This window comes from Oryza brachyantha, chromosome 1 (assembly GCF_000231095.2).
Source record: "Oryza brachyantha chromosome 1, ObraRS2, whole genome shotgun sequence".
Taxonomy (NCBI): Eukaryota; Viridiplantae; Streptophyta; class Magnoliopsida; order Poales; family Poaceae; genus Oryza; species Oryza brachyantha.
The window spans coordinates 357646-377157 of record NC_023163.2 but is presented as its reverse complement, the minus strand read 5'-3'; the positions used below and the strand labels follow the sequence as shown (position 1 = coordinate 377157).

The window sequence follows — 19512 nt, the reverse complement described above, 5'->3', positions numbered from 1 at the left end:
TGACAGTAACACTGAAACTGAAATTCTGCTTCCACCCAATAGTCGTGCCATACCGGAAGCAAAACTGGACCTCAGTTTATTAAATTTGAGCCTATAACATATGGCTTTGATTCTTTCTGCATATCTCTGAAAGCCATCATTCCTTCTATCTATTATCTTATTAGGATTATCGTTATCCCATTATATCTCTTGAAAGATAATTTTGGCGGTGTTATATTATAAGAACAAGAGAGTGCCTCGTTTGTAAGGATTGTTCCATTTTATACCAGGGGAATCGATGAGAAAGCAATTTCCTTTTATCTTCATACCTTTTTTTCTCTTTTAGAATTAGGCCTACATTGAGAGAAGTCTTGAGCATTACAACACTGATGCATGTTCGTAGGGTAGAGAGCATGCAAACAAAATACATGGGATCGGATTGATTTCAGGCAGCTGATCTATCGAAAGAACACAACACAAAACACACACACATACTGGTAAGGATGGAGACATAGAGAGGGCAGGCAGGTAGCTAACTAGCTGTACATGCAGCACCCAGGCACCCAGAAGGAGGGATAGTGCAAAAAACGAAACCTAATTAGCAGCTTGCTCCTGCTCATGCCATCCGGCCATTAGCTCAGCTAGTAAAAACTCTTCATAATTCACTAAGTAATTAACCTACCTAAAGGTGTACTCTTTATGATATCTCAGAGATAGATATTTTATTGATCAATACGCAGCAGAGATTTGCAATGAAGATGATGATGGATTAGACGAGGAGGAGGAGGGTGCGCAGCCTGTGGGAGACCCTGGAGGCGTCGAGGCCGACCCTGGAGCAGAGCGCCTGGGAGTGGAGCGTGTAGAAGATCTTGTCGCCGACCACGGAGAAGCTGGCGTTCACCACCTCAGCGCCTTCCTCCTCCAGCACGGCGATCACCTCGTGCAGCCGCACCGGCGCTGCCGCCCTGTCGCCGGCCTCGCTCACCACCACCACGTCCAGCGTCCCCTCCTGGCACCGCACCTCCACCACCGGCATGCTGCTCAGCGGCGCCGCCTGCTGCTTCCTCTTCTTGAGCTCGTCGATCCTCCCCTTGAGCTGCTTGATGTACGCCGCCGCCTGCTCCAGGTGCTCCAGCTGCGTCACCGTCTCCTGCACCCATCACCTACCACCGTTAATTACTACTGCTATTATCTCATTTTACTTACTACTAGAAAGAAAAATTCCATCATTTTTAGGAGTACAAGGTGCGATTTCACCGTCAATTGTTGTATTCAGCAGTTAAGTTGGCACTTTGGCATGATCATTAGAGATTTAGAGCGGTGAGCATTGCATTAAAAGGGCATCTGATCTGAAGACTGATTGTGACATCCTAATTAATCGCCCGCCTGGTTTTAGTGGTAGTTGGGTGGGTGGATGAATGAATGAATTATTGCTGCAGTGTAATAGTAGTATAGTTGAGATTTTCTCCAGCAAATGAAAGCGATGTGCTACGTCGTCGGTTAGTGCTCTCTAACATACTACCGGAGTAAGGTTACAGACAAACAACTGAAGCATTACTCCTACAGACAAAGAAAGAAAAAGGAAATAAAACACAATCATCTTTTCACTTGTGCTGCTATTTATAAATTAAAATTAAAATTTTTAACCTTAAATTTAGAGCTAATTTAGAAGTTTTATTTCTAAAGTTTATTTTTAGTTTTTCTTTTCCGATGAAACACCCAACTCTCCCCCTAAAGAAATAAAAGGAAAAGGAGAAAAAGAAATGATTGATACGTTGCTGTCATGTGGGGCCGGGCCAACGAGAGTCCCAAGTCCACTCCTCACCTGGAGTGTTATTGTATTGTAGCACGTGGGTTTTGGTGGTCCTTTTTGATGAGAAACGTGACTGAAACTGCAGCCATGGGCCATTTTCATCATACTATCTCAAGACGAGACCTCAGGAGTAGTGGTCAGTGGAGTCAGTCACACACATACACACGCTAATAGCTCTGTCCCCGAAATAAAATTATTTTTTAGTTTTTTATACAATAATCTTTTGTCTTATTTAAATATTTTTTGCAATTTATTCTTATGCATGACTTTTTTTTTTAAGTTTTTATACAAATTTTTTAAATAAAACGAATAGTCTAACGTGGGGAAAAAAACAAAAATATAGTTATACAAAGATGAAAAGGAAAGGCAGGCAAGCGGCAAAGATAACATGGGTGTCAGTCAGGCTCCACTCATGTCAACTCGAATCATGTCACAGCACAAGTGACCCTCAAGATTTAAAAAGTTTTTTTTATCTTTTTACTTTTTATTTTACTGCAGTGCATTTTAGTACTACTATATCTCATAATAATTTTATTTTTCGTTTTTTCTATCTAATGTTTTATCATTCATCTTATTTAAAAATTTATAAAAAACTAAAAAAAATAGTCACGCATAAAGTATTATTTATATTTTATTATCTAGTAAATATAAAATATTAATCATAAAAATTTTTTAAATAAGACGAATGGTCAAATGTTAAACATGAAAAAATAAAAAATAAATTTATTATGGGACTGGAGGCAGCAGTAGTTAATTGCGGCCATCTGTAAAGTGACGCTTGTGTTTAAGATGCCTGTAGATGCTGTGTGGAGTTACACTGCTGTAATAAGTACTAGTAGAGTACATAACCTGAAGTTCAGCATGAACTAATCTGTTGTTTTAATTAGATAATAAAAGGTGTTGTTACGAACAAGGAAGAATCTTTTGAGCGGAATAGATAGCATGGACAGTGCGGAAATTAATCAGGGCGGAACAGTGAGAAGAACTGATCATAGTCCAAATCGTTGAGGAGATATATGCATCTGAAAAGAAAGAAAGAAAGAGATATATATATAGAGAGAGAGAGATGGGTACCTTGCAGGTGGAGGAAGGAGGGGAGGTGGAGTGGTGGTGGTGGTGAGGCTGAGGAGGAGGAGGAGGAGGGATGAGGGAGGAGAGCTTGAGGCAGAGGCCCTTCATGTGGAGCCGCCGGTTCTTCTCCACGTCCTTCCGCTCCATCTTGCTGCTGCTATACCAGTTGCCTCCTCCTCCTCCGCTGCTGCTCGTGTCTCCTCCTCCTCCTGCTGCGCTTCTCGTGCTCTGCTGCTGCTTCCTGCTCTTCATATCACCGCGACTAGAAGCAGGGATGGATGGATGGATGAGAATCGAAGCTCTAGCTCTAGCGAGCACTAGCCACTAGGCAATATGCTCCAGGCCAGGAAGAGTTGCAGAGCAGCTGGGGGCGATGGCTCAGGTGAAGGCCACCCCACCCCACCCAGGCTCTCATTTATAGTGGGCACTCTCTTCTTCCTCTTCCTCTTCCTCCATTGAAGACGAGAAAACGAAGGTGGGTCAACTCGTGCTTGATGAGATCCGATAATCCAAGGGACCGAAGGGGTGGAATGGATGGCCCACAGGGTTTTCGTGTGGGTCCCACCACTCCTCTCACTCGTCTTCTTCTGCTACTACAACAGTATACGTCACGTGTGCGCGTTTCCAATTTTCCTTTTCTATTCTTTCTTTTTTAAAAATTTTTTATTCTATATCTTACTGTATTACTCTTATTTATTATGCACCCGCTCCTCCTAGGCCACATCAGAGCAGATACAGTAGCTGGCTATAAATCAACTATAAGCATATTTTAAAGAGAGAAGAGAGGTTGACTACTAGTTTGTAGCCAGCTGCACACCGTCTCTAAGACAAAATATTTGTATAACATGTGGGACCCTATATTGATGTTTTGTAGGTAACTATTGTATGAGTTGACTATTAGATTGATTATAGATGAATTGAATCCAGTAGTGGCTATACTATTGAAGTTGCTCTTATGTTCTTCCTAATTAGCTATAGGATAAGCACCTAATTAATTAATTATTAAAAATATAAAAAAATAAATATATTTAATTTCTAAAATGACTTTAATATTACATGTTTCAAAATATAGTAATTAGAAATCAAGAATTAGCTAAACCCTGATAGCTCTTTGCAACAGGCCAAGTCACGCCAATTAATTATACATATTTCGGAGAAACACAATAGATGATTTCCATCTTACGTTTTTTTCTTTTTGCTAAAAGACAGAAAATGGACATATTTTATAACTATTTAGTGGGATAATAATATAATTAATTAAAACTACTTTAAAAATATGAGATAATTATAAGTTTTCGCAACAGCAAAGGTGTCTCCTCACGCGAGCAGTGCTGGTGACATTAGGCCATGTTTGATTCATTCTGAAATTATTATAATTTGACTTAATACTTAGATATTTTATAATTTTAAGTACAAAATCATTTTTATTTGCATGTGTACACTACAATAATTATTATTGCTTCTTGAATTTATATTTAGGAAGGACCACGTATAATATTAGGATATTACAGGTGTGTGAATAATCTAGATAGCTACTTGATCAACATGCTAGTAAAAAATAACGAGAGAAATTGCTGCATGACCAGTTGGTGTTTTATATATTGTTACAGTCACATCACATCTTCCAACTGCGCGTGCATTTTCTGTTCCATATTATGAGAAAAAAAATACTATTATGACAGCCACGCCACTGGATTCGTATTTTATCATTCTCAGCAGTCGTTGTTGCAACAAATTAACTACCAGTTGAAACTACTATATATATATATATATATATATATATATATATATATATATATATATATATATATATATATATATATATATATATATATATATATATATATATATATATATATATATATATGCTACTATCAGGATTTTTTTTTCTTGGAACAGATGCAATGAACACACGTGATAGATGATTTGCACACGTCGTCGATCTGTCCAGCTATAATTTGTAGTATAGTATTCCAAAAGAACAGAATGCTTAAAATCTATATATATATCAATCAAGGCACCAAGCAAAGCAATATTGTCTTATGTATGTCGTAATGTCAAACCATCAAATTAAGTACTACATTATCAATATCAGGGTGTTGACCTAATTAGGTTAATTAGTTTCGTTATGTTCTCACTGGCCTCTAAGTTAATTAAGCTGTCGTCGCGATCATGCAAAGATACATTACTCCTATACGTATGTAAGCATGAGGATGCATGTGACTAAGCACTTGGCGATTGACATATAATGTTGGCTTCATCATGTTTTGCAAATACTCTATTTTGTTGGGTTGAGATGTAACGTTGTCACTAATTTTAATTTCTGCTACCTCCAGATGTGTGTAGCCAGAAACAATGTCCTTTTCAACGGAGACAATAGTGTACTCGCTATATGTATTTACGAAGTCCCTATGTATCTAACGAAATTCTTGGAAGATACTGCTTCCCCTGTCACAAAATATAGCATCTTCTTATGTTCAATTTTTCTCCAAGTCACAATCATCATCCATTTAATTCCTCTGTTTACTTTCTTGTCTCAACCCATTGTAATCATCCATTGTTTGATTCTGTCCAGATTCTTATCACACATGAAAAATTCTAAAAATCCTTATTTAAAGGTTGACTTTTTAGATAATTGAATATTTAATAACTCATTAAATTACATCAAGACGATACAATTGGCCTCAGAGCACTAGGATGCACACAATCAACTCACATGCATCTAAAGATAAAACACAACGAAATCCAGGCAGAATTTATGGCCAGCAATTCTAGAACAAATCATCACAGTGACTCTAGGAAAAAAAAAAACTCTTTGACCACCCTATCCAATTACCACCTCGCCATAACCATCAGATCATACAAACCAGGTTTTCGTAGGATAACAAACGAACCAATGCATAAGTAAAAAAAATAACATGCAAAGTAGAGGATATTACTTTTTTAAAAAAACACATTATTACAGAATAACCAAAGCAGATATGCTCCCTTTGGTTTAATCATCATCTTATTTAAAATATTTATGTAATGTTTATTTATTTTCTTTTGATTGTTTTATCATCAAAGAAATGTTAAGCATAAACTATAATATTACATATTGATAAATAAATAAATAAGATAATTTGTTAAATAAATGTTTAAAAGTCAATAGCGTAAAATATCGGAAATCAAAGGAGTGTTATGGGTCAAATGGCGTGTTGTTCCTTCAACAAACCTGCCCACGCATATACGTGTGTGCCGTCCAAACATATGCTTAGTTTTTTATGTATTGCTAACCATTCACGTGTACAATTATTTTTTTTGTGTGTGTGTTATATCAGGATCGGTGGCACACAGTGGCGTAGATCCTTGCACAGTGTATTTTCATTGAGAAAATAATATTTATTTGTTGTGTCACTTAATATACTGTGATACATGTGCAAACAAAATTAAGGTTAATTCTTTCCGTGTGTGTGTGTGGGATTGAAAATTGTGATGAGCGTTTCAACACTGGAATATCGATTGTGTGTTTTTGCCTAGTCAACTAGCTTAGTTAATTAACTAAGGCTAATCTATCGACTTGCAAACGAAGACTCCGATTCGGCTGAAATGGGAAGAAATTAAAACGCTCCCTTTTTTTAACAATTATGTTTTTCAAACTACTAAACCGTATGCGTACTTCTTACATAATTTATATCTTAAAAATTACTTTAAAAATCGCATTAACCTGTTATTTAAATTAAAATAAAGAATACACAATATTATATGGTAGTATATCTCTCTTCGTTTCCTACCTTTGAAACTCTCTCTAAGATGTGAAAAGGATACGGCATGTGTGAAGTTTCACTGGCCAAGGTCGTTTTTTTAAGGGGGGCGAAATTGAAGGCCAAGATCAAATTGACTATAATATACACAAAACGTGGATAGATTGGTACTTAAAATGTTTTTATTTCTTTGGAAGGATTCTTTGGCATGCTGAAAATGTGGCAATAAAAGTTAATTAATCAATCAAGATTCGATCTTCAAGGTGAATGAAGATCGAGACGACGATCGATATATATCAACCGCGTCTCATCACTCGACTGTACGCGTCTCGATCAGATCAGACCGTACGTTCACATGCAAAATATATACTCCTACGTACTATGGTATACTGTATGGTAGTAGTATAGTATAATGTCTTCTCCTGAAAATTGCTTATATATTCTTATAATATATGTTCCTGTAACTCCACGTTGCAACTCAGCAAATGTGTATATATAAAATTGAACTCATCCAAGTAGGCAACGCAGTTGATCGATCGGTTGATGCCACGTGCAATATTACCTACGACCATTTTACATTTTAAATATTAAGCTTCCAGAAACCTCATGATAGTTTGCATTAATTCGAAGTTGCGTGGCACCCTCGGTATACGTGCTGTAGCGCGACGCGTTGAATTATTTACACAAGTAAGAGTTGAACGAAGGTGGTGTTTAGGTTGAGAAAATTTTTGGTTGAAATGTCACGTTAAATATTTGATTGGATGTCGAAAGGGGTTTTCGGACGCGAATGAAAAAATAAATTTCACGGCTAGCCTAGAAACCGCGAGATGAATCTTTTGAGCCTAATTAATCTATCATTAGAACATGTTGGTTACTGTAGCACTTATGGCTAATCATAGACTAATTAGACTCAAAAGATTCGTTTCAAGATTTCTTACATAACTGTGCAACTAGTTTTTCGGTTCATCTATATTTAATGCTTTATTTAGGTGTCAAAAATTCGATGGGATGTTTTTGGAAACTAAACAACACAAAAGTCACATTCACCATGAACGGTCTGTAAAATTAAATAAAAATAAGTTATCAAATAAGATTAAAATTGATGTAGCAAGCGAGTAAACGATGAAAGATATAGAAAATCAGGTTAAATATATGAGACATGTTTTTTCTACGTACATATAAGATATAATGAGAGATAATTAATATTAAGTTTAGATATGAATCAATAATGTTCGCAGGGTAAGATTGGTGTCTAATATTAATCTATGACATGTAACGTGTAAAAATGATGAGAAGTTTTTTTTTTATATTTGAATTGCTATGTTAAGAGAATGTTCGACGGCTCATCCAAATTTGGTTCTCCATGTCTACATTTAAAATGACTATCCAAAAATATTACTTATTTATTAGTACTCCAGCGGATCATCCATATTACGTCATTCATATCGAATCTAACTATATATTTTATTGATATGTCAATTACATATTTTTTCTTAAACATATACTATTTAAGAAATAGTCTCTGTTCCTTGGAGTAAGAATTTGGAATGCCCCCCTCTTTATATGGACGATAACTTAAAAATAAAAGGATATATCAGGTAAAATATTGGACCATATTTTTACCATTCATCTTCTATTTTACATATTAAGTATAAGATGGATGAGTTATTAGGCATACTCTAACAAATTCAACACTGCAGAATATTATGTTTAAAATGACAGTTGCAATTAACGACTAATGACAGTTGAGAGTACGCGTGCTTTAATTAAAGGCGTTAATCGATTGAAACATGCATGTCCCCGGCTAGCTATATGAACTTAGTTAATCTGCAAATGTATTTCCTCCTAAAAGTTATGCAAGTGGACAACAGGTCAGCCTATATATTTTATTATTTGCTACTTACTCCTTGGCTAAATAAGTAACTATTTATTTACAAAATAGTACCAAGTAAAATGACAACCCCCCTACTTTTATTAACCTTGTTGAGTTCTTGGCGATGAAAAGAAGTGTTAACTTAACGTTACTCATAACATGTGCAATAATTATGCATGTTTTTATTCATCCTGTTTTTTTTTTCTTTCAAATCCTAAAGAAGTTACTTATATTAAGATAAAGGTTTTGACTAAGTGATCACCTTTTTTGTTGTTGAAAGGAGTATTAATTAATCAATGTATGGAAACCACCACCATATCTGCAGCAGCAATATAATACGATATCATGTTGTACTACTTTAGAATACCATGCATGTGATGATTATAATATAGTATGAGTTTTTTCTTTTGAGGAGTTAACGTTGCTGGCCTGTCAAATAATATCAATTAAGAAGATGATCAACGCGCTGCTCGGCACTAATTTATTCTTTTCTGAGGGAAACTTGCACTACTTACTCATTCTAAGTATTTAAGGGATTTTTACATATTTATAAAAGTTAAGAATATGATAAATAAATACTATATTCCTTATTAAATAAGTATTGTTTAGGACTAGTTGATAATTGAAGGGTACGATAGGAAAAAAGTTAGATGAAAAGCCATGGATGAAACAATTGATACTAGAGGATACCGGGCAAGATAAAACCTTAAATTTTTTATTAGGGCAGTAGTGTATGGAGTGTTAGGTAAAGATGCAAAGTAGACATTGATGTGATGTTATCATTAATTAGCAGCAGAGTCTAATCAATTAACAATTTCTCGATCGGCAGAAGAAAAGGGGGATTCCTCTCGCGACTATTCGACCAATTATTAATTTAAGCAGCTGGCAAAAAACGCCACATCTGATACAAGTGCTTAATTAATTAACCAAAGCATATTCGTCACGTTTACATGAACACCACGCATGCAGTAGCATTCCATCAACATTATTTATTTATATAGGTTCTCTTCTAATCTGATACTTTCTGTCGCCATTATTTTTCACTTTTCTGTGTATTGACTCGTGAGTAGCTCTATACTCACAAGGTGATTGGGCCTGGAGGCCCATTAGGAAATTCTGGTTAATTGACTGGGCGGGCTTAGCTTAGTTGGGCCAGGCCCATCATAAAATTCTTCAAGACCGGACCACCTGCTACATTACTCATAAACATATGAGTACATTTAGGGATGTATATTGTGGTAAGTAATTACAAAGAATTTTGAAAAAATCAGGTAAAAAAATAATGTAACAATATGGAGTACATATATATTCAATTCTCCATACACATGGCTGCATTATATACATTCGCATATTTATACACTATATGTTTATAGAATAATACTCCCTCCGTTTCGCAATGTAAGTCTTCCTATTATTGCCTAGATTCATCTAGATGCTAATGAATCTAGGCACATATATAAAATATATACATTCATCAATGAATGAATATAGATAAGGCTAGAATGACTTAAAGTATGAATGGAGGTGGTAGAAGACACCGTTGCCATCTAGTGTCATGCCAATAATGCCCTTAGTCTCTCAGAAATCCTCGAAGCCTCTATTCCGATTCTTGAGCTAAAGGCCTGCATGCAGTTAAGACGAAGTATAATTTAACATATACAGACATAACATTAATTGCACTGCTTAATATATATATATATATATATATATATATATATATAGCCACATAGTAACATATGATAGTCTGAAAAAAAATCAGATATATGGAAACCATCTAGATTGTTCTAGCTCTTATTATATATATCGGTAGGTGGATAATTAATAATGTATGTTGGGGAACTAAATATAATATATATAAGCAAACCACCTTAATGAACATTATTTTCCCCTTAATTATTTTGCCTAAGTCTATGGTGGTATTTAAAAGCCGAACAACATATTTATAAACGAAAAATAGTTTGTAAATACACATTTTATATATGTACTTTAGTCATCTGAGAGTAAAGATTGAAAAATAAACTTCGGTGGAAAAAAAATCATAAAATCAACTTTAAATTTAAGGTTAAAATTTAAATTTTAGCTTATAAACATAAGCAGAAGTGAAAAAAAAAGATGATGTTTATCGCATCATAAATTATACAAGCAGAAACTAATATAAGTGAAGACATGTAAATGTGCATCTAATGAGTAGATATGTATATACGATCATACCCGGCAGTAGACGGTGTAGTAGATTTTGTTGCCGGCGAAGGAGAAGTTGGCGTTGAGGATCTCGGCGCCTTCTTCCTCGAGGACGGCGATCACCTCGTGGAACTTCACCGGCCTCTCCGCGCGCGCTGCATATCAGCACCACGTCCAAGCTCGACGACCCGTCCTGCACGTGGTGCCGCACCTCCAGCACCGGCGCTGTCGTCTCCTCGCCGTCGGCTCCGGCGCTGTAGTAGTCATCGTGATCTGACCCGACGGCACCGGCGCCGCTCGTCGACGGCGAGACGGCGCCATGGCCGCCAGCTCCAGATGTCGCCATGCTCCTCGATCTGTGCTGCAGCTCGTCCACCCTTTCCTTGAGCTTCTTGATGTACGCCGCCGCTTCATCCAGGCTGCTCATCTGGGTCGTCCTCGTCCCATCCTGCTGCATGCATGTGTAAATCCTTCCAAAAGTTCATGTTTAAATCTGCCTAAATTAAACTGCACCGTGCACATATAGCTTAATTTACCGGTGTTCTTTATGATATTGTCCTTTAATTTAGGTTTATATATTAGGATATATTTGTACCTAATATAAATCTTATGGGCTTTTGAAGGAGAAATACAAAGGTTCACCTCACTCCTTGCCAAAACAAGAACAAAACAAAATATTTGTGGATCATTATTAACACAAATACAGACCATACCCAAAAAAACTAGCTACCTGATTTCAACAACTTAACAAAAATGTTTTACACGTCTACATCCAAAAGCAACCGCAAGTCAGAAAGCAACGTATTCCAAGAAAAAACATGGCCACAGATTAATGGAGCTAAATAGTTAAGCTGGAAAGTACCAGCAGGGGATTTTTTTTTTCTTCCTTCTCCGTTTTTTCACTTTAAAATCTGAGCGACCAATATAGCTATCTCGGGCTAAATCTCATCCGGAAAAAATTCAAACTATAAACAAATTTTTAGTTAGTTTGTTTGCAAGCAATTATCTTAAAATCCATCCAATTAAAACTGAATTTTGGGAATTAGACTAGAAGATATATTTCCAACATGTTCCCAAATGCATTCCTAATATTTAGTCATGCCTAAAATTACTTTAATTGTATCATGAATTTGGGACAAAAAATATGGGTCCCTAATACAAACTATTCATTTTTAGGTTTCTGTTAAAGTAGCGTGTAATTTTTATGCCCAATACTTTTTAAATAATCCAATGCAAGTTTTTGGATAAGAAAATATTAGCGTTCTCTTATGGATGCTGTACGTATCGATGGAGCATAGAAGCTGAATAATAATAGTGCTGTTGCCTAGACAGGATGACCAAGTGGGCCAGTCCATGTGTCCAAAATCTATGGGCCTAAAGACGGCCCAAGTTTGCATTCCAGCCCCGCCCAATTGGCCCGCAAGAAATAGAAGGCCCACGTGGCACGGCCCAGCAGCAGAGCAGCGCAGCGCGTACGCAGGCACGTGCCGCGCGGCGCGAACGCTCGCTCGCTTCCATTCCCTTTCCCACCTCCTCCTTCCCCAAACCCATCCATCCTTCTCTCCGCCTCGCCCCACTCAAACCCTAGCTCTCCCTCTCCCTTTCCCTCTCTTCCTCCGCCCGCGACTGGCACCGGCCACCCGCTTGACGGGCCTACCGGTAGAGTTCACAAGCGAGCCGCAGCCCGGCTGACGGCGCCGGCGGCCAGCAGCAGGGGGCGGTTAGATCCGGCTCAACTCGACGCCGGTTTCCCCCTCCCAAAACTGAGGTATTCTCCCAATCTCAGCCTATGCGCCTGTGCCGATTTGATGATATCTTGTGTCCATTTGTAGTTTGTGTATGAATGTGGTAGACTCGATTATGCTGTACACGGGCACCGCAACAAGGCCTTTGATTTATACATGTTGTTATCAATTATGGCTATGGTTATCGAGTCTACGGGGAAAAAAAAAGGGTTCCAGTGGATTATGACGAAAGGAATAGGTTGGGATTTTACTACCATTTGGAGAAATAATACAGCCGTGTATTAACATGCTTAGGCTTGGAAGAGCACGTTTCTTTCGTTTTTCTACACTCTAGGAATGGTGTCTTGCTTGTGGATACTATTATACACATATGTGTGTTGAGGAGCAAGTGGCTATGTTCTTATATACAATTGGGCGCAGCGTTAGAAATAGGCTAGTTGGTGCTCGTTTTTATAGGTCTGGTGAAATTGTTATCCACTATTTCCACCTAGTCCTGATGTTGGTGAGCTCAGAAAGGAAATAATAAGGCCACCCTCAATGGCAACCCTCTCCAAAATATTAGGGAACCCAAGCTGGGATCCTTATTTTAAGGTATGAGTCACCTATAACAAAACATACTTCAAATAATACCTCAACATGCTAAACACACAAGCTTGTGTAATTACAGGCAAATGGCCACACGGCCCACATCTTTTCATCATGTGGGGTCGTATAAGTTAGACCCAGATCAAATTGATGTAGTATATACACATTCACCTTAGGAATTAATGAACAGAGTGCTATCCTTTTGGACTTGTCATTATCACAAATGAGAACAGTTGGTCATACTACACTATGTCGGTAGTTGGTAAGTTACCCACCGACTAGCGACTAGGTCGACTAGTCACCAACTAGTTGGTGGATCCAATATGTCAAACAATCAAAATTTGCACACAAGTTAACAAATAGTAGTTACCTGTTTTTGACTTATTTTATACCATATTTTCAGGCTATAGAGTGAATGAGTACTGATTATTGATTATTGATAGAAGTATAAAAGTACAAAGCAACTCATTTTGGTGACGCGAAGAGTCCGAAGGGATGGCTCTATTCCCTGAGGTGGAGGTGTATATGCTACATCAATTTGATTTGAATCTAACTCATATATGGATTCCACATGACAAAAAGATGTGGGTTGCGTGGCCATTCCCATGTAATTATACATCCCTGTATTGCTTAGCACTATGACTATTATTTGAACTGTGTTTTGAACCATGAATAATAAGTATGTCCATCCACAAGACGGTTTATGAGATAAGCTACTTTTTTTTCCTTGTGCCACTAATAATCCTTTTTGTATTTTATTTGCTACAGGTGCATGCACATTCATCTGGACTGTATATATCTTACTTAGTTGTAACCCCTGCCTGAAAGCATTTATCCAAGACTTCTCCTTAGCTTATTAAGGCTGATCTATCGGTTCCTATAGAGGAGGTCCATCTGCGGCTGTCATTCGTATGGATAAGACAACTACTTCTGAACTTGTCCTGGACAACGACAATGCCGGGAGTAATGCTGCTTCTGCACAGGAGCCTCTTACTACCAATGGTAAGACTGATGGGGGCAGAAATAGATACAAACAGACCGCCAAAAGGGGAAGGAAAGGCTCCCAAATATCACCAAGTAAAACATATCCCCTGAGATCATCACATAGTAGTGTAAGGTTGCTTCGCTCTGCCTCAAAAAAGAAGAATGAGACACCTACGGTGACCACAAATGATAATACTGCTGTTCAACGAGTTGCCAAGAAAAGGAAAAGAAGCAAACCCTTGCGACCTGCACCTAGCAGGGGGCTTCGCTCTGCCTCAGAAAAGAAGAATAAGGCACATAATGAGCTTGTAAATGATAGTGCTGGTGTTCAACCAGCAGAAAAGAAAAGAAAGGTAGGTAGACCCCCCAAAGGAGGAACTCCCAAGAATGACTACCTCAGTATCCGAAAGCGAGTTAGATACATTTTGAATAGAATGAACTATGAACAAAGCTTAATTCAAGCCTATGCCAGTGAAGGTTGGAAAGGTCAAAGGTTTGTCATCTCTAAACTATGTTTTTTTCATCCACATACTCCTGCTGTTTTCTTTTTGTGCATGGCTCTTGCTTGTTGGCTCTGAGTCTTCTTCTGTAGCAATTGTTCCTTGTCTATGAATATTTCTGCAATTCTATTGAACTGGCTTACCACAAGCATCCTCTTAGTCTCTTACACTGGTTTTTAATCCTATAAATATTTAGCTTGGAAAAGATAAGACCTGAGAAGGAGCTCGAACGAGCCAAGGCGGAAATTCTGCGATGCAAGTTAAGAATACGGGAAGCTTTTCAGAGTTTGGATTCCCTCCTATCTGAGGGAAAGCTGGAAGAATCTCTGTTCGATTCTGCTGGGGAAATATCTAGTGAAGATGTAGGCCACCCCATTTTGTTCTTGAAATCTCCTCACTTTCATGTACTTGTGTTATTTGCATTAATACTGATTCGTCTGGTTGCAGATTTTCTGTGCTATATGTTCTTCAAAGGATGTTACATTAAAAAATGACATCATTCTTTGTGATGGAATCTGCGACAGAGGGTTCCACCAATATTGTTTAAATCCTCCTTTGCTTGCTGAACATAGTAAGATTTGTTAATTTTCCTTTATATATTTCAGAAGCATTATTGTCATGTTATTTATCTGATCAAATGTGTCTTTTAGTTCCACCGGGGGATGAAGGATGGCTTTGCCCTGCATGTGATTGCAAACTTGACTGTATAGATGTATTAAATGAACTCCAAGGGGTTAAACTCTCTATTCATGACTCGTGGGAGGTAAAACCTATGAACTATCCTGTACTCAGTATTCTTATGTTGTCTTGACATAAATGAGAGCATGGAACTTCATTTATTTCTTTGCAGAAAGTTTTTCCCGAGGCAGCATCCTTTGTGAATGGTTCTAAGCAAATTGATGCGTCCGATCTTCCATCAGATGATTCAGCAGACAATGATTATGACCCTGCTTTGCCTCAAGGGCACAAGGTGGATGAAGATCAATCTTCTGGAGAAGATGGGGATGAAGGATCAGAGTCTGATGACTCATCTTCTGATGAGGATTCTGACTCTTCGGAGAACGAAAAGTCTAAAACTTCAAAGAATGAGAGGACAGTTGATGATCTTGGTTTGCCTTCTGAGGATTCAGAGGATGGTGACTTTGATCCAGCAGGTCCAGATTCCGACAAAGAACAAAATGATGATGAATCAAACTCAGATCAGTCAGATGAATCAGACTTCACATCTGACTCTGATGATTTTTGTGCTGAGATTGCTAAATCTTGTGTTCAGGATGAAACCTCAGGACCTTCATTATCACAAATCAGAACAGTTGATCATACCGTTGGAAGTGCTTTTGATAGTGAGCCTACTGCAGAAAATTCGAATCTTGCATTTATGGAGGCAGAGCTAGAGCAAGACATGGTTCTACCAGTTTCCAGTAAACGGCAAGTTGAACGTTTGGATTACAAACAACTATATGATGTATGTATCCTCATCTTGTTTCTTCTATACTGTGAATTGGTTTTCTTTTATCGATGATTAGTATTTTCAAATCTTTCTTTCTGCTGATTAACGAAGAACAATCTCCTAGTTTGCATAGGAAATAATGTAATTGAGCAAGAAAATATATACCAAGTAAACAATCATGGGGACACATATATGGCTCATAATACTACATTTACACTTGTTAAAAAACTACATGTGCACCACACATAGCTTAGGTGATAAGCCATGCAGCACCTTATAGTATGATTGCTTCCTTTTTGTGAGCCATGCATTGCACCACACATAGCTTAGGTGATAAGCCATGCAGCACCTTATAGTATGATTGCTTCCTTTTTGTGAGCCATGCATTGCAACCGAGTGGCTAGTATTTAAGTTATGTTAACCTGTGATGATATACTTCACTGCATGAATGGTATTAACCTGCTGTACCTTTGATGTATATCTAAACAAGGCATTTTGTGCATGTGTGAATGTTTATTCACCCATACCTGCATCTTCAGAATTAGATACAGCAGTTGATTCGGTCTCTTTTTAAAATATTAGTTTAATGCCTGTGCCTTGCTATTGATTTAGTACCCACTACCCAGCACACCAAGGTGCCTTTGCTGCGCTTTCCTTTGGTATTCACTGCAGTGACCAATTGAGCTCTGCCTTAGTCGCATGCTCATACTGTTAGAACTTCACTGCAGGCCAGTTGGCACCACTATCAACATTCTTGGCCTATATCATACATAACCGAGAATAGGGATAAGGCCTAAATTCACACTAGGCATCGATGAGCCAAATCCTAATTGCTTGTTTCTTCTGTTTGTTTTTTCTTTGTAGCCAGATCAGAAGCCATTGCTTCCAATGAAAAGAGTATTTGTTGATGCTTTTTTGTACTAACATCTGCCAATCTTTATTGGCTTTAAGCCTGTAGCTCTTTAACGAGATCTGTCATATTCAAACTGGCGCATTCTTGATCTTGAATAAGAAAACCATTGGAAGCCATTGAACACATGCCTGGACATTACTCACTTCATATTTTCATGTGGGAATCTACAGGAGGCTTATGGAAAAGCATCATCTGATTCAAGTGATGATGAAGAGTGGTCTGGAGATAGTGCACATCAAGAAGAAAATTTAGAGGACAGTGAAACAGATTTGCTTGCTGAATCACCTCAGCGTGGAAAAAATTTCACTAGAAGAGCAGCAGTTAGGCACCAGAATAATGAACATACTCCACAGAATGTAAGGTCTGGTGGTTCAGTAAGCGACCAGCAAACTGAAGTGCTTTGCTCCGATAGCAATGGTAGCGCAGCCAGAAAGAGACATTTTGGTCCTGCCATTAATCAGGTATAAACAATCAAATGGCTCCTTATGTTAGTTTTCCTGAACTTCCCCGCAGCCACCATGTGATTATGATTAAACCAACTACTCTCCAGTCAACAAATAAGTGATGCTCTGAGAAATGTTGTCAAACTTTATGATTCTAACTAGTAATATATGTATATTAGGTTGAACATGCATAATCTAGACTCTGGATTTGTCTCAAAACTACTGTTGTAATACTATACTTTTATCATACTTATTCTTATATTGCATTTGGTGGAAAAAGTATACTTCACCTCCAAAGTGTTGAGGTTGGTCTACTCAAACCCCCTAAAGTATGAAACTAGTTCAAATACCCCCCCCCCCCCTCTATCTCTGTGCGATGCAAGCAATAGCGCTACCACGTCAGCATCTGCATGGCAAAACCACCTACAAAACCGCTTCAGGGGGTTATTTGATCTAGTTTTTGTACTGCAGGAGGTGGAATATCCAATTTCATACATTAGGGGGTTAAGTAGACCAACCCTGATAGTTCAAGGGGTGAAGTAAACTTTTTCCTATTTGGTCTGAACTCTTCTAATATATCTTGATCTGATTTGCAGATATTTATTAGTTTTATTTGACATGAATGATCTGTTTTTAATCCATATAGCGATTTAATAGCCCATAGGATTGTCGATGTTGTAGATTTTTTTTTAACTTTTCTCCGATGACCTGGTAATATTTAGGCCTTGAGAAATGAGAATGAACATGGAAACTCCTTCTCAACTTGTTTCAATAATAAAATATATAATTGATCGGAGAATCCAAAGTTGAGTTTTGGACACCATCAGAGTATATTGATTGCATTACTAAAGTAATCAATTTTTCACGCAGAAACTGAAGGAATATTTCAAGGAAGATCCATATCCTAGTCGTACAACAAAAGAAAATCTGGCACAAGAGCTAGGCCTAACATTCAATCAGGTTCTAAACTGTGATCTTTGTTCTCCCTCTCATGAGCACTTTGTGGGGCTTTCGCTCTATTCCTCCTTAATAGAATTTCTGTTGACAGGTCACTAAATGGTTTTCTAGTACTCGTCATTACTCAAGAGTAGCAGCCACAAAAAAGGAGAACAATATTGAAAATCAAACATCTGAGAATAATAATAGCAACACTGTTGATAGCATAGAACTGAGAGGATCCAATGAAATGGTAATGGAAAAGGCGAGTGTAGATAGAAATGATATGGCCTCTGAGGATTGGATGGGGCAAAGTAATCTCAATGAAGGTTTTCCATTAGGAAAAGATAGCAGTTTTGGGCAAAATGTGGTTGCGACTCCTGTGGTACACCAAGATTGCCCTACCGTCTCAAAAGAAATTGGCTCGCCAAAATGTGGGAGTAGAGAAAACCAGGGCAATGATTCCTCAAGTAATGTTGGAACACCAAAAGTTAAATCTTCAGAGAAAACGATCTCTGGATTAGAAAATGCAGATGAGGCTAGGCGAAAGGCAGTACAGCGGGAGCTGAGAAAGATGAAAACGGGAAGGTGAAACTCTTTCTTGTTGAATTATTTGTGAACTCTCTAGTTCAGTTCAAGTTTTGTGTTCTGCATGGGTTGCTTTTAATCAGATGTGAGGTGTCCAGTCTGGACGGACGAGTGCTGACCAATTAGTTGAGGAGAAGCAAGATATGTTTATTCTTGTTTGGGGTCGTAAAATCCTTCTTGTTGCTGATATATTTGTTTCGTGTAGAGCGTCGGCTGTCCGGTCAGAGTTTCTGATTCTTAGAAGTGCATCCTGCAGTATTCCAGTTACAAGTTGACTGTAACATTGTTAACACATACCCGTAGTGGACAGTGAATGTGTTGTTTGTCGTGCCCTGTACCACCTTGAAGTAGAGTAGTTGTAACTGAAATCTATACCTCTGTTTTGTCACCTCATAGAACAAAACCAATTGTAGCAACTGTAGTAAGATTTCATTTCACAAGAATGTTGAGATGATGCTACTCATATCTAGCAACTGCAGTATGCTACTGTGTAGTTGTGTATACTAGTGTCTACTCTCTCACCTCTACGCATTTCGAATATAATATCCAAATGGCACGGTGCCATTCGCATTTCAAAATCAGAATCCAAATGGGGTAGCTACTCGCTTTCCAAACTCAGAATCCAAATTAGTTTGTAAGAATTGTTTTGTAGCGGCATGATTTTCGTTTGGTGTGATAGAGGAACAATAATAGGCTATTGCAACTGAA

General features: G+C 37.9%; 2 protein-coding genes and 1 pseudogene across 4 annotated transcripts; 1 reads left to right on the top strand and 2 right to left on the bottom strand.

Moving 5' to 3' along the window:
* Window positions 1–218: 218 nt before the first annotated feature.
* Window positions 219–3321, bottom strand: LOC102709209 (transcription factor bHLH168-like). Its single transcript, XM_015838276.2, has 2 exons — window positions 2867–3321; window positions 219–1129 (listed from the first exon to the last, which is right to left on the bottom strand). Exons 1-2 carry the CDS (start codon window positions 3113–3115, stop codon window positions 749–751), a joined length of 630 nt encoding a protein of 209 aa, XP_015693762.1. The 5' UTR covers window positions 3116–3321; the 3' UTR covers window positions 219–748.
* A 6711-nt stretch (window positions 3322–10032) lies between these two features.
* LOC102716743 lies at window positions 10033–11117 on the bottom strand (annotated as a pseudogene).
* Window positions 11118–12214: 1097 nt separating this feature from the next.
* LOC102708562 (homeobox protein HAZ1) lies at window positions 12215–19354 on the top strand. Of its 3 annotated transcripts, XM_040525647.1 has the most exons (11): window positions 12216–12428; window positions 13394–13597; window positions 13759–14467; window positions 14671–14836; window positions 14922–15045; window positions 15125–15237; window positions 15325–15939; window positions 17008–17298; window positions 18151–18240; window positions 18329–18804; window positions 19010–19354. In XM_040525647.1, the coding sequence occupies exons 3-11, from the start codon at window positions 13902–13904 to the stop codon at window positions 19077–19079; spliced, it is 2511 nt and encodes an 836-aa protein (XP_040381581.1). In that variant the 5' UTR covers window positions 12216–12428; window positions 13394–13597; window positions 13759–13901; the 3' UTR covers window positions 19080–19354. The 3 variants fall into 3 exon arrangements, with proteins under 3 accessions (XP_040381582.1, XP_040381581.1, XP_006643654.1); XM_040525648.1 differs by having other exon boundaries at window positions 12215–12428; window positions 18329–19354; XM_006643591.3 differs by lacking the exon at window positions 13394–13597.
* Window positions 19355–19512: the final 158 nt, after the last annotated feature.

Bases quoted from the DNA above. Each gene is read 5' to 3' on its own strand.
- LOC102709209 (XM_015838276.2), bottom strand. From the start codon at position 3,115: ATGAAGAGCAGGAAGCAGCAGCAGAGCACGAGAAGCGCAGCAGGAGGA. The intron at 1,130-2,866 runs GTACCCATCTCT...TGATGGGTGCAG, and splicing joins CTCCTTCCTCCACCTGCAAG to GAGACGGTGACGCAGCTGGA.
- LOC102708562 (XM_006643591.3), top strand. From the start codon at position 13,902: ATGGATAAGACAACTACTTCTGAACTTGTCCTGGACAACGACAATGCC. The intron at 14,837-14,921 runs GTAGGCCACCCC...GTCTGGTTGCAG, and splicing joins GGGAAATATCTAGTGAAGAT to ATTTTCTGTGCTATATGTTC. The intron at 15,046-15,124 runs GTAAGATTTGTT...TGTGTCTTTTAG, and splicing joins TCCTTTGCTTGCTGAACATA to TTCCACCGGGGGATGAAGGA.